The sequence below is a fragment of the Podarcis vaucheri genome, assembly GCF_965113315.1.
Source record: "Podarcis vaucheri genome assembly, chromosome: 12".
In the NCBI taxonomy this organism is placed as follows: Eukaryota; Metazoa; Chordata; class Lepidosauria; order Squamata; family Lacertidae; genus Podarcis; species Podarcis vaucheri.
Window position 1 is genome coordinate 12,631,346 of NC_138750.1, and position 25,684 is coordinate 12,657,029.

The window sequence follows — 25,684 nt, forward strand, 5'->3', positions numbered from 1 at the left end:
GGTCAGGTGGGGTGGGCTTATCTTTTGAAATGGCTGTGTGGTCTTCCCATTTCTTTCCCCCTCTTCCATGTTTTAATCAAGCCCCTGCACTCTTCAGCCACCTGTGACCATTGCTCAAAACCATCTCTAATGAATAGACCTGGGCAAAGCATTTTATGAAGTTGCATGGTTTCCGGCGACACTGTACAGAAAAAAAAATCAGATTGCTCTATTCCAGGCAGCCATCATATTTTCTGTACTGTGTTTCTGGAACTACATAGTGTCATCACATAACTCCCTTCCCAGTACTGTTAATTAAGCCCCCCCCCCAGCATTACAGCTATCTGCTGAGTGCAGAGGCTTGTCTTTGTTCCGAGTTGAATAAGGAGGGGGACAGAGAAAGATTGTAAGTACCCCACCCAGCTGATCATGCTGCGCCTTTCACTGGAGCTCATCAAAGGTCAGAGATGTTTTGCTACATCTCTGCTTGAATATGAAGGTCCAGCAAAGATGGGAGAAGGGAATCATGTGCAGCCTTATGTACTGCGTACTTCGCCTGCCAATGCTGCTGTGTCACTACATGCTGCGTTAGCACACATGGGATCTGTGTCCTGTTTAGATTATTGGCTTCTATGCTCAAAATTAAATTTGAACCTGGGTGTATTAGAATGCCAGACAGGTAAGATTTTCTTGCATGCCTGACATCATTTTTAGCTGAGGCTCCAGTTTTAATGAGCACTAGTAAGCAAAGACATTTGTGAATACGTTTATTATGTGGTGGCATCTTTGGTTCCAAGCCATGATATATCATGAGAAAGTAGTGTTAGAAAAGTCTTGTGTGAAAATATTCAAACTCATACTTGTGTAACAGTTTCAGGTCATCAGGTGCCTTGTGTCATGGCTTGTTTTTTTTCTGTTGAAGCTACAGCTTATTCTGAATGCATTTAAAGAACCTTTGAAACTTTAAAGTTTCTGCCAGTGGGCCAGACATTTCAACACAAGGGTTAAAAGCAATAACAAATTAATGGCTTTCTCAGAACTTAAGTCTGATTAGCTAGTCAAACCTATGTGTTTGATTACCTTTTCAGCCTGCATTGCTCCCCTCCTGCCTTCTGGTTCTGAATCTCCTCCTCTTATTGGAAAAAAATCAGAAAATAAATATGCAGTCTTTATGAACTTGCATGGCTAGGCAGATGAGTCCCTGGATATGGGTTAGGGTCAAAATACTGAAATTTCTGCCTGGTGTTGTCTACAATTTGGAGATAGAAAATGGTAAGAATACGTTGTCTATGTAATAATAGATTTTGGAGTTGTTACAACAATAGCTAGGTTAGAATTCTTACTCCAAATCAATAACTTTGTCTTGGATTTTATATGTTCAGAGACTGGCTTCCATATTTTGTGCTTTTCTACAAACAGGACGTGTAGAAAGCTGATCACACATACAGATCTGTATAGAGTAGTAGTTAGTACACTTTTGCCCAATGTTCAGTGTGAAAATGTACAGGGACTTTCTATTTATTTCATAAAATTCATATGCCTCTTGATTATTTAAAAAAAAACACCTCTCAAAGCAGTTTAAAAAACCTTAAAGCAGTATAGCTTTCTTCAGTGATCTTCTTACTAAACTTGGGATTGGATGAGGTGGAATCACTTTTACAATTAGTTACCAGATATAATTTTATTCAGAATTTGCATTCCATATATATCATTAATTCTTATTTCTGTCCTCTAGTTCTTATAGTTTTGATGGATCGAATGGGAGATGCCAAAGATCAAGTTCGAGATCAAGCACAAAATCTTGCATTGAAATTAATGGATCAGGCAGCTCAGCCAATGGTATGATATTTCCAGAAATTTTTTCAGTACTCCAGATCTATTTATGTTCTGTAAAATGCTCTGTTATGATAGGGTAACCTGTGACAAAGAAGAGAAGAATTCCTCTACCTTTTTATACTTGTGCAGCAGAAGAAATCTTAGCTGGTGTGGTTTTTGTTACCCACATGTGAAAAGCTGCATCCAGTGTTAGAAAGTGAGATATGAAAGCTAGGAGCTAAATAACGCCTTAAACCTAGGTTATGGGAGCAACAATGGAATGTCTAGACACACTTTTTTATAGCAAGGATATAAAGCTGAAAATGAATGAACTGCAGCTAAAATCTTATATTCATGTTTCATATTGTCTAGTCCTCATCTGAAGACTGCAAAAAACAAAGCCATGCTTCCCCTGCCCGCCCCCCTAATATTCTTAAGAAGGTCTCTTCTCCAGTCTTCAGAGAGTGGCTGGAAGTGGGGAGGCAGAAAAAGGCCCTCCTTTCCTTCCACTCTGCAGTTTTAATCTGAAATCTTAAGCACAGCACTGTGCCCAGAGCTCAGAAACAGCTCTCACTAGTGAAATTCCTTGTCGCAAAATGCACCTAGAACAATGGGAGTTTCAAACTCTGGCTGTATTCACACAAATGCCAAAGGTACAGGAATCCTGCTCTCCTTTGAATGTCTTCATCTTGCATTAAGATAATGGTGACGCAGTTACACATCTTTGGTTACACGTTTGTCTGAGGATACATAACTTGGAAACAGGCCAGTATGCCAGTTGGGAGGGGTAACCCACCCATCAACCACCTGACGTCATATGTCAGGTAATTCAAGTTCAGCATGGAGTGCTGTTCTAAGGCGGTGCATATCGTGCAACGTTTTGTACTATGTTCAGACATGGAGGCAGAACCCACATGTCAAATCAGGCCTGCCAAAATGTTTAACATTCCCCCTCCCCCCCAAAAAAATCCTCTCTCTCACAGAACTAGGAGTGGTTTCTCTCCTCTAAGCTCTGCGATGGGGTGAAAAATTGCAGTACTGTACTGGACTTGTTGGAGACCTTTGGATAGGGATGAGTGTGTGGATGTTGTATTCTGTATGCATGTCTGTCAGTGTGGGTGGGAGCGAGGGGGAGCAGCAGCCATAATGATACTCACTTTCACTTTGGCTATGACCTTCAGTGGAAGGACCCCTTGGGGGGCTGGTCAACAGCAATTTTGTTCCTTGGGCTGAAGAGGATTAGCCACCCATGTTGTAGTGTATTACAATGGTGCTCAATAACTTGGGCTTCTTAGTAGATTAAGTTTTTCATGACAGGGTTTCTGTTTGTTTGCATGATATCCTAGCTTTCATGTTTTTTAATTTCCTCAGTGTAAAATCGAGGCACACTTTTTCGCCTCTAACCATGCTGCTTTTTTGGCGTAGATGACTTGTTTGTGTGTGTCTTACAGACTTCCCTTTGTTTAGGCTCCATTTTGTCACTTCTGTTTTTCCTGTAGCAGTACAAGCTGCAGCAATCAGTTTCAAGTTCCATTTCTTGTTTCCCTCCCCACTGACATTCTTGTCTTGCTCACCCCCCCCCCCCAGCACTGCAGGACTGAGAATCTAGTTATACCCTAAAGGCATAGCAATCTGCATGACAATGCCATGGAGAGTTGTAAAGGGCAACATAAATTGTATAGTATTCTAGTGTATGATTATTTCATGTTCAACTTGCTGGACATTTTATTTTTTATGGTTTTCTCTATATAGCAACTAATTTTCTGAGAACATGCTTGAAATGTTATAAGGAAAATGCTGTTTACAGATGGACTTGCAATTGCTGCAGCTAATTTTGTTTATAATAAGCAAAATTTTGCTGGTTTTTCCTTGTGTGCATTTTTGAAAAATGTTTTTGAATATCTATCATCTATCTATCTATCAGTTCTGTGATCCCTTCCAAAAAATAGTATTTGATTGTAACGTAAAATACTATTCTTTTCCTTGTTGCCAAGTGTTGTGCTTGCATAAATTCCAGCTGGGCTTGTGCCAGGCCAATGCTTCTGAGGAATGACCAGCCTTTAAATTAAAGATCTAATGCCTGCTAAATGCTGGTGGGGGGTTCTTGCAATCAACTTACTACCTTCAACATAACACTGTTGAAACACTGAATTTTTAGATGGCATTTTTTTGTGAATTAACGCAGAAATGTGAAAAATGGTTCAGCACTGCTTTTAGCTGCTTAAATCATTGTGGAAAATATTTTCAGTATTGTCTAGTTCAGGTATCTTAAACCTTTTAAGACCCAAGACCCACTTTTAACCCAGGCATCCATTTGGGACCCATTTCTTAAATAAATTTGCATGGTGGTAGTGCTCCTGTTGAGACCCACTTCAGATCAAGCCAGGACCCACTAATGGGTCCTGACCCCCCAGTTGAAGACCAGTGGTCTAGCTTACCCTAATATTTTTCTCCTAGTCTTTTAAAGGCAAAAACAATGTATAATTTAATGCATTGTAGCCTAGATAGACATGCGACATTGTCTGTTTTGCTCATTCTACAACATGACTTGAATACTGGGAGGGTCTAAATCATAAAATGCTGCAGTCTGGGAAATGTGCTCTTGCTCACTGTGCAGCAGTTGCTAGGCAACCTTTTTCTCCTGAATGCCTGCTGAACGGCTGAGATTATAATGGCAGCATTGCAGCTGAAGGGAATTGCAGTTGGAATCTGTTTGCTTTGAAATATCGTTGCAAATCTAGTCTTGTAAGTCTGAAGTATACAGCATTGGCAGTTGCGATATAGCAGAGCTCCTGGGAGGCTGAGAATTATAAAGATAAAAGCAAGAAAGGAATTAATAAGGGCAAGTGAAACATGGGAAGAAGAACATGCATGGGAGCAAATGAGTGTAGCCCAAGAAATTCATAATAGAAGAAAGATACGGCGATCATCACAGAAGCTCACTGAAGAACAGAAACAGCACTGGAATTGGAGGGCAAATAGAACCAGAAGTATAAGTGTGCAAAACAAATAGTTTTAAAATACATTAATGGAATTTTTTAAATAAAAAAAATCAAATGTAAAGGAAATTCAGTTGTAAATATCTGGATGAGGGAGGGACATATTAAAGTCACAGTAGGAAGATATTTTTAAGCAGGGAAAGGTTAATATGAGAGACACATCGATTTAGATATTTCAGTTGTTATTCTTATTTTGTCTCCAGTTTCTGAAAACTAATTGATTAAATGCTGTTTTATACCAGTATTAATATATGGGAATAATATATTAATAAAATGGGAGTAGGTGTAAAAGAGCCTGATCTGAACTTTTTGTCCCAAAGCAATAAATATCATAATTTTGTTTGTGTTAATTTAGAATTTACATTTGTGTCATGGAGTATGCAATTTCATTCAATAACCTAACCTACCTTTTATTTTTAATAGTTCGTATGGGAACGCCTTGTTGCTGGCTTTAAACACAAGAACTATCGTTCACGAGAAGGAGTGTGTCTGTGTCTTATTGCAACGTTAAACACGTATGTATTTTATTTTTATTGAAGTAGGCTGTTGAAATAAATGTTCATCCCTTTCCTGTGGTGCAGGTTCTTTTTCTAGGGATTAGTCCTTTTTAAAAAGACCCTTAACATGAAAAGCAATGATCAGACTCTTAATTTGCTTTCAACTTTCCCTCTTGAGTTCATCTAAACTGTCCTTAGATTGTAAGGATAGTTGGAGCTGTCTTCTGGTAGTATTTTGTGCGTGAGGTGAGAAATGACGCTTGCTCTGATCTTTTCCTCCCCTAGCTTTGGTGCACAATCATTAATTCTCAACAAACTGGTACCACACTTATGCATCTTGTCTGGAGACTCCAATAGCCAGGTAGGATTGTAATCTTTCAACAACAAAAAAATTATTTTGATTTTCTGCTGTCTGTGTTTTCTTACTACATGAGTTTGTCAATAATGGGAGGATTGTTGGTGAATCTTAAAGATCTAGAATTTTGAGAATACCTAGAAATTTAGACCAAGAAGCAGAACTTCTTTTTATTTCCCACATGAAACTAGAGGAGGTGTCTTCAACAAACTTACCACTGTTGTGGAACAATGAGGCAATTTTTTAAATGGAACTCTTGGCTTAGGAAAAATATGTTTGGCTTTTTCCTATGTATTGAAAGATTTAAGTGGTCTTGTATAGAATTCTAGAAATATGTCTTTTCCTAAATAAATGTAAGGCATTGTTCAGAATAGGTGAGGAGTTATTTACTTTACGAAATTCTTTCTATCCTGCATCCCTTCCTGTTAGTCATAGGTTGCAAGATAAGAGAGTTGTTAAGTTTTTCTATCTTCCCTAGGAATAAATATATGCATAATTAAAATTCTAGAGGCATGGCTGGAGGGTGGGAGGGGAGGACCATACAAGAAGAAATGGCTTCAGGGTTGGGGGGGGGGAGTTTATCAAACAGAAATGAACATGGTAGCTAACAGGCTGCAATAGTCTGTCACAGAGAAATTAAGCATAAGAAATGCATTGTAGAATTGCAGTGAATAAGTTGATATTTTTCCCCTCCCACTGCAGTAGACATGCTTGTGGTAAGAAAGCAGACTGTGTATGGAACAATATTGTTTAGAGCAGCGCAGTGTAGCAGAGAAGCTTAACTTTTATAAAGATGTCTGAGTTTGACATGCATATTGCAACAGTTTACTCTTTCTGTAGCCTCAGACTAGGCAGTCAATGTGTTTGGAAAAAACCTAGCAATTATGCACCTGACTCTTTAAACTTGCAGTCTTCTTTAAACCCTTTCCCTTCATTTTATTTAGAATTATTGATGGGTTAGCAAAATATTGATGAGCAAAAACTAGAATATTAGGCATTAAGCGTAGTGTGCTAATTGTCATACCTTTAAATATTCTTGCCATGTTCTAATACCTGCTCTGTATGCTCGCAGGTGAGAGATGCTGCAATATTGGCGATTGTGGAGATTTATAGGCATGTAGGAGAGAAAGTAAGAGTTGATCTTAACAAAAGGGGACTTCCCTCTGCAAGGTGAGTTAGCTATGATGGCTACTATAAATACCTATCTTGCTATGATTATATGCATAAAGTTATCTAACATTTGCTAGCTTTTGAGGTCAAATGTATATATACTTTTGTTCGGTGGTGCACACTGTAGCATCTTTTGCTCAAAACAGGAACCAGTAGACACTGAAGCAAACAAAATAAAAATTTAAACTTTGTCACAATTTACCATTGTTTCTAGAGTACATTGTATGAACAAACCAGAATTGTGCTGGTCGCTGCTTGTGATTGAATAATGTGCCAAAAGACTGCATAAACAACCTTTTAGTTATTTGCTGCCCAGTTAAAATGTAAACGTCTCAAATTGCAAGAAACCTAGCAAATATGGGAAGTTTTCTTGGTTTAGCCTGGAAATAATAATCAAATAGGCAGTGGGACAGGTAAACTGTTAGAATAGTCTAAATTGTATTAAACTAACACTATTTAGTGCTTTGCTCACATATATTGGTGTTGGTTTTTTTAGTTTAGAGAAAGGCAAGTCAGATGAGACATTACAGAAGCGTATGAAATTGTGCCTGGTGTGGGTATAGTGGATAGTGAAGTTTTTCTTCCTCTCTCATAGAACTTGGTGCCAATTCCAAACAGACAAAAGAAAATACTTCTTAACAGAACACATTTGTGGAATTTGCTCCCACCAGAGGTGGTAACAGCCACTAGCTTTGGTCACTTGAAAGGAAGATTAGATAATTTCGTGGAGCATAGGCATCTAAACTTGCCAACAGTATGGCACCACTATGGGAACCCCTAACTTTGGCTTTGAAAACTGGCAAAAAACATGCTCAGGGTATCTATCTCACACCACTGAGATATCCCTGGCTAGGGGAAATGTTTATGGGACAAAATATGTGATGACCTGTGGCTGTAGCCAAAACATTTCTCAGTGGAAAAAAAACTTCATTTGATTCTCTTTCGTTTCCCCTTCCTAAACTGAGAATATGGAATATTCACTAGGAAGCCAGTATGTTTCCTCTTCCTCTCCCCTTATTCCATATGGGCTATCACTGGGGATGCCAGTAGGATTTCCTGGACTTGGTGCACTGTATGTGGATTGGAGGGACACAGGTGGTGCTGTGGTCTAAACCACTGAGCATCTTGGGCTTACTGATCAGAAGGTCAGCAGTTTCCGTGCTTTCTGGCTTCTTTCATGCTGTTCCATTGCGCCAGATATGGTTTAGTCTTGCTGGCCACATAACCCAGAAAGTTGTCCGTGGACAAACTCCGGCTCCCTTGGCCTGAAAGCGAGATGAGCGCCTCATCCCAAAGTCACCTTTGACTGGACTTAAACGTCCAGGGGTCCTTTACCTTTTACCTTTTTATGTTGGTTGGGTGCTTTGCATCCCCCCCCCATCACAATCTATTGGCGACAAATGCTGCTTATATACACGTAGTTATCTCACAGGGCTGTTGCAAACATAAAAGGGGGAGGAAAACATACGCATATTTAAGCTCCTAGGTACAAAAACAAGATACAGATATTTGCTACATAGCACATAGATAAACTATGGAATATATTCCCATGGGAGATAGTGGCGGTCTCCAACATAAATGGCTTTAAAAGAGGATTGCGCAGGATACATGAGGATAAGGCTACTAGCCGCAACTGATGTATTGTGCCTCCATGGTTGAAGGCAGTTTGCTTCTGAATCCTAGTTGCTTGAAACCACAGGAGGGGAACGTGCTGTTGTGCTGAGGTCTTATTTGCAGACTTCTCATAGGCTTCTGGTTAGCCGCTGTGACAATAGGATACATTTTAATGCATTTATTTCAGGTTGCTTTAGCTTAAGATATTTACTTTATGAAAGAGAGGAACCTGTGGTTCTTACTCAGCGGCAACTTCCAACTATGACAGTTGGCCATGCTGATGGGAGTTGGCACCCAACGTTTGGAAGGCCTCGAGTTCCCAATCCCTGGATTAACTGTAATTTAAAGAGGACTTTCAGAAATCTTTTTCTGTTTCAAAGATTAGATCCATGTCTTATCTGATCCAGAAAGGCAGCATTTTCTGCCACAGTAAGGCAGCAGCAATCAGGTGGGAGATACAGCATGTGTGGGTCTTCTCCTGGTTGGAATAGAGTTTTGAAGGCATGAAAGTGTGGAGATGGGAAATTGGGGGGACGACTCGGAAGAGATCTGAAATGGAAGAACTGGAAATTTGGAGAGTAAAAATAAGATGTATAATTTCCAACTCAAAATAAGCAAGATGTGTTTGCCTCTCTAGACCTGGACTGTCTTATGAACCCATTAGAGCAGGCTTCCTCAGTCTCAGTCCTCCAGATGTTTTGAGACTACAATTCCCATCATCCCTGACCACTGGTCCTGCTAGCTAGGGATCATGGGAGTTGTAGGCCAAAAACATCTGGAGGGCTGAGGTTGCGGAAGCCTGCATTAAACTAACCTTTGTGTTTGCATGCTGTATTAAACAAAAGAACACACAGAGGTAGAAGCATCACTATTTTACAGTGAGTGCTGCAGGTTTTGGTAGATTATTATGCAAGATGCCTGAATTCATCCTCTCAGTAGCAGAACAGAAAACAGAATAGGATTCCATTCCCACACAGTTGTTGGATCTTAATAAGTTTTTTCTTCCTACTTAAATTCTTAGAAATCCTTCATTCCTGTTGCAAATTATAATAAACTTCCATGTATGCTGCTTCAGCTATCACTTCAACATAAAAGGAAGCCTTCTGAATCAGATGAAAGGCCTATGCATCCTATTTCCCACAGTGGCCAACTATGAAAAATTGCAAGCCAGATATGAGAGCATTAGCCGTATTCTGCTATTACTCCTCACACCAATTAGAACGGCCATACTGTGGAACATTTTATTTCTAAATAACAAATTAACTTGTGAACTGGTTGTCTAGGAGTGAAAAACTATTACCAGAGTAACTGTAGTATAATATAGTAGTTGAAACAAATTGTAGTGTAATTTGCACTATGTATAGTAAAAAGTAATACAATACTTTGTTTCTTGAGAAGTAGTGATATCCATAAAATCATGGATGTGCCTGATCATAAATTGTATCTTAGTAAGTTGTCTGTGATTGGATGGCATTACACTACATTAATCTAAAACTAAGTAAATTACAATAATCTAGTAGTCAGCATTTCGTTAGTTTTACAGGTTGCTGTCAAATACAATTTGACATTTAGGGGAGAATTATGTGCGTAGAACTCAAATAACTGTGGTGGCATTTGGTGAAACTCAAAATGATAAGTGTGCATATTAGATTAATGTTAGCTTTTTCCTAGTAATTTGTTAAAAGCAAAGGGGAAAGCAAGGCAGCCACCTCAAAACTGAATTTGAATTAAATGGTGAAACTGCAAGATTATTCTGGCCAGTTGTATAGGATTTATAGGGATTTTTTTAAAAAAACACCATTGGTGTTAGCAACCTCTTTGCATGTTTGTTGTGTAAATATCTGGATATAGCCATGTGTATTTCATGTTGATTTCAAAATAATGCACTGGAATTCAATACTTTTGCAAGACTTCTGTACACTTTGAATAGGATGTGAATTCTCAAGTTGTCTTGAGAACACCTAAGTCAAGGAAAAAAGGCTTGAGTCTTCCCAAATTGAATAATACATGTGACTTGCCTAGAATTGTGTTCTGTTGTTATGGGACTTGCAGAGCAGTCCCACATGTGAAGGTTCTGTTCCTACACAAAGAGGCTCTGGAAACATTCTTAAAAGACCTGATACTCTGCTTCCTACTAGTTTCAGAACCTGAAATTTAGATCTATTGGCTTGGGAGAACTATTGCATAGTCTCCAATATTTCTTCCTTATGGAACTAGTGGTAACTGGACAACTAACTCCAGGCAGTGTTGAATATTTGGATCATTTCTAATCTGGCTTCATATCTAGCTTGGGAACATGGGAACAGAAACAAATGACTTATGACGAGAGTGTAACACCGTTTGCTTTGCTCGACCTTTCTGTGGGTTTTGATACCATAAAATATGGTATGCTAGACTTGTTTGAGTTGGGCCTAGGGGAGTGGCTCTGGTTTTTCCTGGAAAATGTGGGTGCTAGAAGACTTCTGTTCAATGGCCTGTGGAATTCCTCAGAGGTGTATTCTATTCTCTATGCTGTTCAGCATGTACATTAACTACTGGGGTAAGCCATCCCAGAGGTTCAAACAAAAGTGTCATCAGTATGCAGATGTGACTTCTCCACGTGTCTTTTCCATCTGCTGGTCCTAGGGAGGCTGTTGAACTTCTCAATTTGTGCCTTGAGACGGCACAAGTTGAAGATTAATCCAAGCGCTGTGTATGGGGAAAGAGACTCCCCTGGATTGAGATTTGTAAGTAGTTCTGGATAGGGTTACACTTCCCCCTGAAGAATAACTAGGAGTGCAACTAGGAGTGATGCTGGACTCAGAACCAAATGGGAACATTCAGGTGGCAGTAAAAGCTAAGGGTTCTTTTTATCATCTTCTGCTTGTTACTCTGTTTTGACTCTACGTGGAGGAGCGTGCCTTGGTTATCCATGGTTATCCATGCAATGTAGCATCCAGGCTGAACTACTGTAACGTTCTATTCATAGTGTTGCCTTTAAATTTTGGAAGTGCGTCTTTCAGAAACTTGAACTGGTAGAAATGCAGCTGTCCAGCTACTGGTAGGGGAGAGGCAGTTGGAGCATATTACACAAAATTATACCAGTTTTCCTGATTAGTGATATGTTTCCAAAGATGTGGTAAATGGTTTATAACTAGGTTGCTTAAAAGATTCCCTGCACCCAGGTCAACCTGCCAGTCCAGTCCTTGAAGATGTGTCTCAAAGGCCCTTATGTGCCCACCTGTAGGGATATCGGGGAGCGGGGTCCGGAGGGAGCACACTTCCCCGCCAGCAGGCAGCCACAGTCTGCCTGCACGCGTGACCTTGGGGTGCAGGGAACCCCCCCCCCCAGACAAGCCACAGCTGTCTGGTACATCGTTCCACCTATGTCTGACCTTTTGTGGTCTCAGAAGTCAGCGGTGTCCTGTCTGTAAGTTTTCCCCTGAGACCTTTTGTCTCCATTCGTCTTACATTGTGCAAGGGGAAAATGATGCTGTGGAACAGGTGCCAAAATAACTTTGTACCACCCCACGATTTCGGGACGGAAGATGTGTAAAGGTCACAGCCCAAAAATGTACCTGCCTAGCTTGCATATTTGTCACAATAAAAGGAGGCTCCACAGGAATGGTGGTAGCTCGCTCGCTTCAGACCACCTGTGCGCAGCTCACATGATGATCAACACCTGTCTTGGGCCTTCACTTCACCCACCTGTGGATACAATTGGGCTGGTGGCAACACAGAACAGGGTCTTCTTCACAGTGGCCCCACAGTAGTAGAATTCAGTCCCACATGAGATCAATAGTCATCAATATCAATATCTCTCAATACTCCAGATGGACTTTGAAGGTCCACCTTTTCATTACAGCCTTCAGTGGTTCATTATAAATTGTGTTGTACAAATTGTGTTGTGGTCTGGTTTTGTATGTTTAAGTTGCCTTGGGCTGGTTTGGTGCTGGATTTTAGCAGTAATGTGAGAGAGATGTGTTAAAACATAATTTATTTGTGCTTTGATGTATATTTTATAATACTGCTCTGTGAAGAGTGTCTCATGAAAAGCAGGTTCTGAATCAGTTACATAAAGAGAGAGAAATTGGCTAGTCAAACAACAGATGAGTTCCACGCATCCAGACACCACCTAAAGATCCAACAATTAGTGAGATCTTCACTCAGAAAACTAACACAGGGACAGAAAACTTCCCTTTCAGTGGTAAGATTTCACAAAGCAAAGACTATGGTTTGGGGTTTATGCCCCATTCTATTTTAAAGGTAAAGGGACCACTGACCGTTACATCCAGTTGCGGACGACTCTGGGGTTGCGGCGCTCATCTAATTTTACTGGCCGAGGGAGACGGCGTACAGCTTCTGGGTCATGTGGCCAGCATGACTAAGTTGCTTCTGGCGAACCAGAGCAGCGCATGGAAACGCCGTTTACCTTCCCGCCGGAACAGTACCTATTTATCTACTTGCACTTTTTGGTGTGCTTTCAAACTGCTAGGTTGGCAGGAGCAGGGACTGAGCAATGGGAGCTCACCCCATTGCGGGGATTCGAACTGCCGACCTTCTGATTGGCAAGCCCTAGGCTCTGTGGTTTAGACCACTATGATTAACTGTTTAGATAGACTTGACATCATTAAACGTTGAGATCTCCTTTGGATAATTGTTCCACAAGGAAACATCATACCTCATAAAGTACTTTCTTTCCAAGCATTCCTAAGATACGAGCCCCTTAGGTGAGAACATTGTACTGCTTGATACGATCTTTAATTCACCCATTGTATTCTCATATTTTTGCGCCCTTCCACATAGATGCATAGGACTCCATTACTTGGGACCAGTAATAGCTCTCTATCTTCAGCTATGCAACAAAATTCAGTAACACACCCCTTCAAATTTCTGCCTCACATGGTGCCACCTCGAGAAGGTAGACTCCTTCCTCTCCAAGAGGGCACCACAGCTTTCCTTTCCATTTTCAGACTAACACTCTAGAATTGGCACAGGGAACCTTTGAAACTCCAGATGTTGCAAGCCCATTCTTTCTAGGGCTGATGTGAGCTGTAGTTCAGCAACATCTGAAGGGCCAGAGAGTCCTCATTCCTGCTCTAGAACGTTTGTAGAGTTGATCCACAGAAATGCAAAAAAACCCTTATGTTTGTGACAGCGTAAAGAACATTGGTTACAGGTAAACAACTCATCTTTAAATAGACACACAAAGTGCCCTTGAATGGCAGTCTGCAAGATGGAAGATAGGCTTCTCAATTGCCCCAACAGTGAGCCAGTGTGGTGTAGTGATTAAGAGCGGTAGTCTCGTAATCTGGGGAACCGGGTTCGCGTCTCCGCTCCTCCACATGCAGCTGCTGGGTGACCTTGGGCCAGTCACACTTCTGTGAAGTCTCTCAGCCCCACTCACCTCACAGAGTGTTTGTTGTGGGGGAGGAAGGGAAAGGAGATTGTTAGCCGCTTTGAGACTCCTGAAGGGGAGTGAAAGGCGGGATATCAAATCCAAACTCCTCCTCCTCCTCCTCTGGTCCATTGAGTTTTAAAAATAAGAATAAAAACCACATTGCCCCCCCCCCCAACTTTTTTGCTATAAGTACTTCCCCAAGGTTTGAAGCACCTGCTCTTGCGAGACTCCATTTGTCTATGTGGTCAGAAAACTGACTTCTTAAAAATGTAAATACTTTCCTTTCTCCTTTTTTGAGGAATTTTCAAGAAGCAGTAATGTTGAACACTTACCAATCACATGTTTGTTACTCTTGCTGGGTTTTTTTTTTTGTTTTTTTTTTTTTTTGAAGTTAATCATTGCTTTGAGAGATTCAAACTGAAATGAGGGTTTCAAGGAATGCAAGCACTGTAGCCATAGAAGTTTGGCTGTTTCCAATAGGGTTGTGTATGCATTGTCTTTTAAAGTGGAAACTAACGCAGATCAGTTCACTCAATAATTCTATTTCCAAGAGAACTGATTTCAGATATAATACTTTAATGTGGTGCCGCTTAACTACTGATACACAGTGAGTATCATTTGCACCATATTTTTGAGCATTCCTTTGTACAATTTGAAATTTAAAGATTTATAATAGGACTTGCAGAGGATGTGTAACTCTGAAAGTTGGGTTATGGATCTTAAATAATACAACAGGGTAATGGATTATGGGCTACGTAAAAAGAATTAGCAAATCTAACATCTGGAGGATTAGAAAGCTCTAGGAACAGCAAGCACCAGGAAACCAGCCAACATTAGTTGCTGAAAATAGGACACAGAGGCTAAAATGGCTTGGATATGTAGAAGAATGAGACAAACTAGCAGGAGAAAAAGAATATTGGACAGAACCAAAGGGAAAATAACTCTATCAGAAACCAAGAAATAGATGGGTGAACTTAAATAGATGTGAGTATGTTTTGCAGTTAATTGTGAAGAGAGATTCTGACTATGGTAGGGAGAAAGGGGTTGTGTGCCCGACTGATGCATGTTGACTGCAAAACTGCATTTAAATATGGTTTCTCTTCCTGCTGTAGTCTTAATAAAATACACACTAGAACATGACTCAAACATAACATTGTGAATTGTGATCACCAGCTTAGCTTGATGATTTGTATTTGTGACATCATTGGGTTTTCTAGAAACTGGGACTTGAGTCCTAGAAAAAAATCAGGATTCGTTAGAATTGTAATTTAAAATGTTTGATTTGAAAAATGAATGATATGTGTGATTTTATTTATATATATTTGTTCTTATTCTTAGGTTACAAACAATATTTATGAAATTTGATGAAGTGAAAAACGGTGGCAATATGATTTCAAGCAACTTCAGTGGTGAGTATCCAATAGTGTATGTTGACATGGATATATAAAAAGTTGAATTTAGAGTATTTTAAGCTGCTTGACATGTATGAGTTGTCTTTAGCATTTCTGCAACTAAGGTTAGGCTTAGTTAACTATGGCAAAAGTTAGATATGGATTTAGGTTTTGCAAATGTATGGTATTAATGTTTGTTTTATAGCATCTAACTAGTTAGTACTACGCAATTTTGAGAAGGAAGTATTGGCACTGTTTAACATGTGCACCTCGGAACTGTTAAAGCAGTATGGGAAGCAAATGTGACCTATGTCTGGGTTAGGAAACTGTTTTGGAAAAGAGTTATCTGTCCCTGTTGGCTCTCAGCCTCTAGCTTCTTTTGAGAGTTGTTAGATTTTGTTGTCTTTGTTGGTCTCTTGTTACTTGTTTATTACATATTGATCATTTTGTAGGAATATACAATATGCATTTCTTTATGAGTTTTTCATGGTTTACATAGTGTAGAATCCCAATTGGTGCCCTTGATTTAATGGAAGGGCTTTTGTTTCAACACACATCTTCTCTGTCTGAAGAAGAAAGGCAATATTTGTGATTTCCCTCTTTTCTGCACTCTCTGAAAATTGGCGGCTTCCAGAACAGCATGGAAGGTGCTGTCAATTGCTGAGTATGGAAGGGCAAATTGGCCACAGTCACCTCTTGGTTAGCAGAGGCATCCGCTAGATCAAAAGGTCACCTGGGAGCGCAATGGCTGCAGTTGGATTCCTGTCTGTGGTGTGCAGATTTGGCATGTTGAACATGCATTTTCATTCTAGCGTTCCACTTGTGGACTGAGAGACTTTTCATTTGCTTTCAGTATTTATATTGCAGTCATTCATGTGCGAGATGTATTCCTACTGCTTATTGCTTGTGTTTCCAACCCTTCCAGTACAGATGTCCTTCTTTAGCTATTTTTGATTGCGTTACCATACACTGTTCACTTAAATCAGGACTGGTGAGCCCATGGCCTTCTGGATGTTGTTGAGCTAAGATTCCCATTATCTCTAGCAATTGGCCATGCTATCTGGGGATGATAGATTTGGAGTTCAAGAGCATCTGGAGAGCCACAAGTTCCGTATCCCCGAATTAAGACTTTGCCCCTAAGAAATTATTCTTACTTCGCACCCTGTTGAGAATATCTGCATGAGATTCAGTGATGGCTTCTTTGAACAGGGATTTTTACATTCCTAGCACACCCCGTTCATAAAATCTCCCCTTTTATCTTCTGCGAGCAAGCTTCTCTGCCGTTATTCCAATTATGTATGTAAACCATTCTTACGAACAAATATGTTTGCAGATAAGGTTAAAGTCTTTATTTTGACTCCCGACTGCCTTCAGTCTGTGGGTATCATTCTAATAATGTTTTTTCTATGGTGGCTAAACCATAGCCTTATGGCGTGGGGAAGCGCAGTTACTGTTGTGGTTTCTTTTCTTTTTCTCTTCATCTTACATAACCACACAGTAGGTACAAAATGGCATTTCAGTTGCAAGTCTACGCAGGTATCTAACCTATAAAAATACCTTCAATATCTAGATCTCTATGTTGCGTGGCATTTGTGCTGCATAACACTTCTGATGTGGCTGTCAGCTACTCCCAAGTCTTAAGACTGCTATCAGCTGTCTCTCTCATGTGGTATTGCAAACAAGAGGTGTGCTAAGCTTCCCCTATTTATTAGCAAATGAGCAACCATTTCCATGGAAACAGATATTGCAGTCAGCAGCAGAGCCCATTGAATTCTTTTTCTGGGAGGCTGAGTTCTGTAAATGCTGTTTCTTCTACAGGATTTAAGAGGATCCCTACGTTATATTTTAAATGGCTGAAGTTTTCAGCGTTTGTACCTTTTTCACAACAGCAAGAAACACGCGAGCGCTCTGAATGGGTTTTGCAGTCATCCAAATGCAACAGCTTATCTGTTCTCATAATGGCCCATTTTATAAATGGAGGGGGAAGGCACACATGAAACTTTCTTTGCCAGAGACTTGAAACATAATGTTAAAGTGGTGTCTAGGATTGCATCACTTCAAACAAATGACACAAAGTTTGAACCACATATATTTCTCACTTGTTTGGGTCTCATACATTTTTCATTGCTCAACATCTTTTCTCCATTTGAGATGGTTACCATCCAAATGTCACGGGGGGGGGGGCGACGACTCGCAGTTTGTAAATTATGTTACTTCATTACAGTCATTACACTATGAATAATATACACAAATACAAATTTCCAAATAGTAATCGGGGAACCAAGGTCGTTGTTTGGAATTAATACTTTTACTGGTTCTAGATATTACACTCCTTTTAGCTGTAAATGCATGGGCTGATGTGTTCATCCTTATTTACACAGTAGGAAACTAATTGCAGTTGAGTGCTTTAAAACATTGCAAGTCAAAAATAGGTTTGGGAGGGTCTTTCATCCAGCATGTTCACTATATTTGCACTTTCCAGTGTTGAATTTTTTATCAAAAAAACAACAACAAAACCCCTAAAAACTAAAAGCTAGGTTCAGTCAGGGCTTGCCCTCCCAGGTCAGGTGGGAAAGACCTGCGAAACAGGGAGCAGGTCTTCCAGGACTCACAGTACTCTAGAAGTCCACCCAGTTAGCTTTGTGGCTAAGCAGGGATTTAAATATGAGTCTCTGTGGTCCTAGTCCAATACTCTAACCATGATGACACACTAATCAAATTCCAGCAGTCTGTCTCTACCGTTCATAGTTAAACGATCTATAGCCCTTTCCAGTTTAAAGGGGGAGAACAGAAACATTTCTGTGTGTGAATATTTGGTTTAAAAATTCATTTCAGTGAAACCGTTTGCTGTTGCAAGGATTTCATATGAAATCCTTGCAGCAGCAGAGGTTTCACTGAAATGAATTTGCTGATGTATACTTTGCTAATCTATGTGTTACCATATTGCTTTGTCAGTTTTAAAAATTCCTTTTGAGAACTGCTTGCCTTGACTCTTGTGTGTGGCTCAGACGTGAAGTACACTGCCTTTTTGCCTGGGATAATGTGGCTAGCTTGGGTTTTGTCACTGTCTTTCACCAGGAGCAATCTTCATTAAGTGGTACGTTTTTCTTTGAATAGAAAAGCCTTTGAAGGTCTGCCTTTGACGTGATTTGTTTACAGCAACCAGTGATGGCTGAACACAATGAGAGATTGAGAAGGCAGCAAAAAAATAAAGGCCAAAGAAGAATATGACACATCTTCTGTTCATAGCTATGCAAATCAGATAATCATTTGGTCATGTGCTCATTGCTGATTACACATGAATCCTTAGGGAATGGAAGCAGAAAATGATTACTGGACGCATGCCTTGTGTTTTGATGACTGCATTAAAAGTCCCTGTCGAATAACCTTCATTGCATGTGAGCAATACCTTTAAAGAAAAAGGCAGACAGCTAGGGAAGGATTTTTTTTCTTCCTGTGCCGGCAAGTGTGTTATTAGGTTTAAGCAGGAGAGAGGCTGGTTATAATGGATAGAAGGAGCTTCCTGCAAGAAGCAGGACCTTTATTTTGAAGTGGTGTAGCAGCTGTTGCTGCTTGCAGTAGAGAACTGCAGATCTGACTGGGTCACACAGTGCTCTGTCGTCTTCACGCTGCACTGGATTGAGAGTGGCGCAGGCACTTATAGTCACTCAGATTGAAGTTGTATCCTTGGAAAAAGCTCCTGGTAGCATTGCAACTGTGTAATGGTTGTTGGGGATGGTGAGTACAGCCTTGTTTTTGTTGTCAATTAGACTTAGCTTGTGTGCGTTTGAATGTTGGAACAACCTTGCTATGTTAAGCCCATATTTGTGTTACACCAAGATTCATTTACTGTATAGCTTTTAGAGCTCTGAAATTTAAATTTGCTTTAAGCAACAATAAGAGTAGACATAGAATTGTCTGCCAGCCCTATATCCAATGGTTTTATGTGTCTATGAGGAGGGCATGCCCTCTCTGTATCAGCAGTGAGAAAGTGTATATACTTTGCTGTACAAAGTCATTATTTGAAGTAAATGCAGGGTTATGTTTTTTAAACCTTTGTCTGTATTAAAGATACTTAAGTCTTAGCATCTGTCAGATTGATGTTATACATGAGCTTGCCATTGCTACTATCCTTGAACAATCTGCCTAGAGGATTGAAGAGCCATAATGCTAATTTTTGTTTTGTTTTGTTTTAGAATTGTGTATTTGTAATGTTTTACTTTTTAAAGATGGCATTGTAACTAATCATACTAGGGTTCTTCTGCATGTTTTCTTTTGGAGATACTTTATGATTTGCACAAATGCTCCTAAAATATCACCTTACAGGGTTATTTGACCTTTATAGAACTTGATAATATATGGGGCAGCAAATTAATGTCTAGGGCATTGACTTTGTCTTGGAGTTTATATTTAGTAATAGCAGCTCAAATAATTTATTCAAGGTATATCTTTCAGCAGGGGTTAGGAAACTGAAAGAAAGCTAAAAAGAAAGATGTAATTACATATAGATAATAGCCATACATATCTAGGTGTAAAATAAGGCATTCTTCTACAGTGGATTCCTATGATGTCTGTGTTCTAATCCATTGGAAATTAGACAATAGCTTAGACTGAGTATTTTGTAGTCCTTAAGATGTTTGCATAATCCTATACCATTGATATGTGTAGTTAGACAAACTTTGGAAATGGTTAGCTTTAAAAGTTTTAAGTGCCACTTCTTCATAAATTCAAATATGTCTGTATAATTGAAATTGTCTGAAAATGAGATTTTTCAACATGTCTAAAATTCTGTTAGATCCCCCCCCCCAAAACATGTCTACTCACCTTTTTTATCACTAGCAGAAGTACTAAAAAATAGCATTGTTCTGAAAGTCAACTGACACTGGTATGGAGAAGCTTTGCATAAAATGTCAGATCCAATTAGGATTGTGTAGGATGATCTAGCAGCTTTTTCTTGCTTAAATCCACCATTCACCACATCTAGGGGATATTCACTCTTGATAACAGTTGAACAATGTCATAAGAAAGAAAATATGATCAAACATAATACTGTACGTTGTAGATAATCTAGTCTGTAGATGATTTAGTTACCTGGATATATTGACTTGGTTGCAAAGAGACAAAACCAAAGTTTCACTCAGGCAACAGGATTTTTCTGTCTCCTCAGTGCAATCAGGTATGACCCCAAGCTATTTCTGCTTGTTGAGGGACCCTCTGGAAAGGCATGAGATGTGCAAAGGGCTGCAGCTAGTGGGAGAATTCTGGAGACCTCCATGTACAAGCCGAAGTGTTCCACTTGCAGGCTATTTGGATCCCTTTTAAAATGTGACTTTTAGAATTTCTACTTTTGCTAGCAAAATGAATGAAGACTTGCTTCTGACTGAACCTTACCTTAAGCATACCAAGAATTCAGATATATGGGAAATTGTTTCTGTTCTTAACAGTTTTTCTGTTTAAAAGCACTGAATTTGAACCTTAAGTTTCCATTATGAGAGGTAGAAGCATAGGTGATTCTATAGATGGAACTCTGAAGCTTTTCTTTGAAATTTGTTCCCTCAAGTTATCTTGGAAGGTTCCAGAGCAATGCATTTCTTTTTCTGCTTGAAAATGTACGTGTGTTTGTTAGAAATATTCAGATACCTTCAAATCATATTACGTTGGTGCTGTGTGAAGCTGGCAGACAACAGTTCTGGGCAGTAGACTTTTTGTGTGTAAGGTGCTCCTTGAAGAGGATAAAGTTATATCCCTTGTTAACCAGATTAAGGCTCTCAGTCTGTATCTAACATAATTGCTGCGTACTACTATCATGTAGGCCCAAGATCATACTATTGTAATTCAGTGATTATCAGTGTGTTGCTATTTTGTTAAAAGTAAGTACATTAATAAGATTCTTCCTTGGCTTTTGCCAGTATAATGTCAAACTTGAAAAGACTATTTCAAAAAGTACATTCAATCCAGATTTGTTGAGAAGGCTTAGACAAGTTAATTCCTGATGAGGAAATTTTTTAATGAAGTTATTCATAAGAAAACAGGCATACGTAGTGTTTAATGGTAATAAATGCAAGTGCATTTAACGGGGGGGATCCATTTTGTACAAAAACAAATTGAATGAATGAAAGAATGAATGAATGAATGAATGAATGAATGAATGAATGAATAAACTTTATTGCAGTCACAGATCAGCATAAGAGAAACATATGAATAAAATAGCAGTTAGGATTTAAACAGGTAATTGTTAAAGAAAATTACAAAGAAACAAGCATAGGATAAAACATGTGAATAGAGTACGAGATTAAACACAGATAATTGATGAATAAGAACTGATAATTAAAACAGATAAGGACTAAAAGACACGCAGTTAAAACAACTATAAGGGGTGGAGCTTGGGGAAATAACGGTCTTGCAACATGGGCCTTCGGATTAGGACTGGTTTGCAGCACGAATCATCCTTCAACGAATATCCATCATGGCAACGTAAAATCTAGCAACTGAGTATGTAACATCTGGGTTTTCATCCTGGAGTAGTAGGGAGATGCTGAGTTGTTCTGTACGTCCTGGGAATTTGTGCAGGATAAGCAGGATAAACCTGACTCGTATGTCTACATAGTACTGGCAATGGGAAAAGGCATGTTCCGTTGTTTCCTGCTGCTCAGGACCACATGGGCATTTCCTCTCCTTGTATGGTGTCTTCCTACAACGGCCATTCTGAATGGCTATGGGGAGGGTCTGACAATGGGCCAGAGTGAAAGCCCTTCACTGTTTTGAGATTTCAAGGTTCGTTATAGATGGCATTTGGGAGTTGTGGTATCTACTGGTTTCACTGATTAGAAATTTTGAGAACCTAGCTAGGTCTGCTTGATGTTCTGTGTCTTCCACACGCTGTTTAATATATTTTTTTAGCTTGTTCATACCCCATGTCAAGTAAAACCTGTGGGTTGAAGCCTAGAGTAGTTATTATATTTTTCACTGCTTGTTTCCATGTCGATTTGAAATTGTCCTTAATAGTCAGGGGAGCAAGGCCGCTCGGGAAGAAAGATAGTCTCAACCAGTAATTTAGAGTGTAATTTAAAGTTCAACTCAAATTTGTTGAACTTGTATTGCAGACAAAAGAGTTTCATTTAAAACTGAATTTATAGACTTTTAGGCATTTAATCATAGAATACATGAAGCTGTCCTCACCGTTGTTGTCAATTGAAATATTCTAAAATTAGTTTCTTTCCATGTTTTTGGTTGGATTAGTTTCCCTAATTTGTATAATATCTACATTTTAATGGTCTTCTGGACTAAGACAACTTAAAACACTTTAAAAATGGCAAAACAGGTGTGATTAAGAAAGCTATACAGTGGTGCCCCACAAGACGAATGCCTCGCAAGACGGAAAACTCGCTAGACGAAAGAGTTTTCCGTTTTGGAGGTGCTTCGCAAAACGAATCTCCTATGGGCTTGCTTCGCAAGACGAAAATGTCTTGCGAGTTCCTGCGGTTTCCCCCCCCTTTTTCTAAGCCGCTAAGCCGCTTATCAGCTGATCCGATCAGCAGATAAGCCGCTAAAAGCCGCTAATAGTGCTAATCCTCTAATCCGTCAATGGGCTTGCTTCGCAAGACGAAAAAACCGCTAGACGAAGAGAATCACAGAACGGATTCTTTTCGTCTTGCGAGGCCCCACTGTACACAAAAGGGGCAGGGGCTTGAGAGTCCATGTTTGTTGATCATCATTTTGAGCAGAGGTTGCCAACCTTTTTGGAACAGTAGGCATATTCTGAATTTTGAGAAAGTGCTGTGGGCGCCAGGCACAGGATGACCGTCATGAGGGGTGTGACATAACTTAGACTTAAAGAGTACAGTTGTTGCTGTTCCCAGATGCTGCTCCCCCCTGTGTGCCACACAAACTTGGGTATCTCTCCAGGTGCATCTCTCTCAATCACGCATGCGCAGTGCACAGTTGAACACACACACACACATATTCAGAAAAGCCTCTCCACTGGTGAAGGAAGATCCTGCCATTCCCTTCCAAAATAAAAAATAAGAGGGACCGGCGCAGCATGACGCCAGAAATCATGTCTGCTCATGTCCGCGGTGCTGGGAATCGCTTCTGCGCATGCCCAGAGGCTATTTCCAGCGCCGTGGACATGCACAGACGTAATTTCCAGTGCCACTCAGCGAGTCACAGCGCGCGGGGGACTCGTCAAGTGGGCGGCTCAGTTCGAGGGCGACTTGTGGGCCGGTAAAACTGTCTTCGTGGGCCGCATCTGGCCCATGGGCTGCACGTTGCCAACCCCTGATCTAGTCCAACCCCCTGCAGTGCAGGAATCTTTTACCCAATGTGGCGATTGAACTCACAACCCTGAGATTAAGAGTCTCATGCTCTACTGACTGAGCTATCTGACTACAAGATTGATGATTGCCAGAAAGTATTGTGTATTTTTTTTTGGTTTGTAAGCTTTTTTTGTGTGTATGGAAGGAACGCAGATGGCACTATGGGTTGAACCACAGAGCCTAGGGCTTGCTGATCAGAAGGTTGGAGGTTCAAATCCCTGTAACGGGGTGAGCTCCCGTTGCTCGGTCCCTGCTCCTGCCAACCTAGCAGTTTGAAAGCATGAAGTGCAAGTAGATAAATAGGTACCACTCCGGCGGGAAGGTAAATGACGTTTCCGTGCGCTGATCTGGTTCGCCAGAAGCGGCTTAGTCATGCTGGCCACATGACCCAGAAGCTGTACGCCGGCTCCCTCAGCCAATAAAGCGAGATGAGCGCTGCAACCCCAGAGTCATCCACGACTGGACCTAATGGTCAGGGGTTCCTTTACCTTTAAGCTTCTTTTACAACTTTTCTGGCTGATGATTTCAATAAATGGTTGTTGGGAAGTTGACAACCAGCATCAAGTCAAACCAATAATTTAATATAGCAGTAGCTTTGTAACTAAGCCCCTAACTAATTAGCCAGTAAATTATCTTTTAAAAAAATATCACTTGCAGTGGAGGCACAGAGTGCCCTGACCCTTCTGTAGCAGTGTGCTGCATTTCTGTGCTTGCTATGGAGGAAAGGGCTTGCATTATCTAGTTAGCCCACTTGGCTTCTAAGCTGAGTATGGAGGAGGGATAGAGCACCCACCCACACACATACAGTACGTATGCGGATGTATAGTTCCTCAACACTTGTGGCTAACAGACTTGTGGTTTAATACAAGGCTGAAATGCAATAAAACATAGTTTTAGAGGCAATGGCTGATGAATCAATAAGGTTGCTGCAAGGTGGTGATTTGTCACTCAAGATTTCTAGATGTCGTTTTACGAAGCCGGGTAATTTGTGAAAAAGCACGCCCGTTGTTTTTTTCCTTAGATGCGTTCCTAAAAATGGGGGTGGCTAAACTTGGTGGATGTGATCCGTGGCGAACTCTTTGGGGCAGCGTGTTGGGTGGGCCAAAAGAAGCTATGTGCCGACTAGATGGAATGGACAGTAAGGACTGACACGACCCGAGACCAGGAAGAAGAGACGTTGGATGAAGATTGGAAGAAAATTTATAAAGAAAATTTTTTATTTGGGGAATTAGCCTAAAATCAGTGAATATTAAGGAAAATGTTGGAATGAAACTATATGACTCTAGCAGAAATGATATTAGGGGTTATGTATATTTGAGTATTAAGATTCAAGCTTTAAAGTACTTTATGGTAAGATAAGGTTAAATAAATTAAGGTAATTTGAATAACAGAATATGGGGAAAGATGGGAGGGATTTGTTGAGTTAATTATTAGGTTAAATTGTTAAGATAAGTTATTTAACAAAAATTGAGAAAGATGGAAAGAATTTGCTGAAATAACTAATTAAACTAGAATACAAAAAGGGAGGTGTGAGGAGGTCAATGAACCAAGCAAATGGAAGTTAAAGATATGAAACTTGGGATTTGTGTCTTTTTTTGTTGTATTGCTGTACTGGTTTTTATGTTTTGCGCTTTTTCTTCTTTTTTATGTATTGTAGTGTTGTTGTTTTTTCTTTTTTTCTATTATTCTGAAACTATGAATAAATATTATTTAAAAACAAAAACAAAAGAAGCTATGTGCCTCTCACACTCCTGCAGAAGCAAATACTCACAGGCAGTGAGGAGAAGTAGTTAATTCTCCCTTCTCTGCTTATCAAGTGATTAATTTGAAGGGGGGAGGAGGAGGAGAAGGAAATTTGCATTTCCATCAGGGCTCTTTGTGTCTTTGTTTGGAGTGAGGGCAGGGTAGAAAATTTTACTTGGGAGGAGGCCAGATTCCCCCACCTTAAAAAAAAGCCAACAAGAGACCTAGGGGTTGATGCAAACTTCATCTTCTGACTTCCACTGACAGAAATGTCCCTTGAATATGCAGCAGGTTTTTGATCCAGTGCAGGGATCTTGCCTGTGGATTGTCCCTTCCGCCTTCAGCCCCCACACCCATGCTGCTTAGGAGGGTTCCCCAGCCCTCAAGCACTGCACAAAGTAGCCCTGGGGCTTGTACTGGGAGGGG

The 25,684-nt window shown here is 40.1% G+C and overlaps 1 protein-coding gene across 25 annotated transcripts in view; it reads left to right on the forward strand.

The window, feature by feature from the left end:
* The window catches only part of CLASP2 (cytoplasmic linker associated protein 2), a 125,093-nt gene that overhangs the window by 10,675 nt on the left and 88,734 nt on the right, over positions 1 to 25,684 (forward strand). For 24 of the 25 annotated variants that reach the window (XM_082192716.1, XM_082192745.1, XM_082192738.1 and 21 more), the window contains exons 3-7: positions 1,715 to 1,818; positions 5,217 to 5,308; positions 5,576 to 5,651; positions 6,718 to 6,815; positions 15,148 to 15,218. In XM_082192716.1, coding sequence (XP_082048842.1) covers positions 1,715 to 1,818; positions 5,217 to 5,308; positions 5,576 to 5,651; positions 6,718 to 6,815; positions 15,148 to 15,218 — 441 coding nt within the window. Of the gene's footprint in view, positions 1 to 1,714; positions 1,819 to 5,216; positions 5,309 to 5,575; positions 5,652 to 6,717; positions 6,816 to 15,147; positions 15,219 to 18,529; positions 18,939 to 25,684 lie in introns of those variants that run through there. The other variant, XM_082192734.1, reaches the window with a different exon arrangement.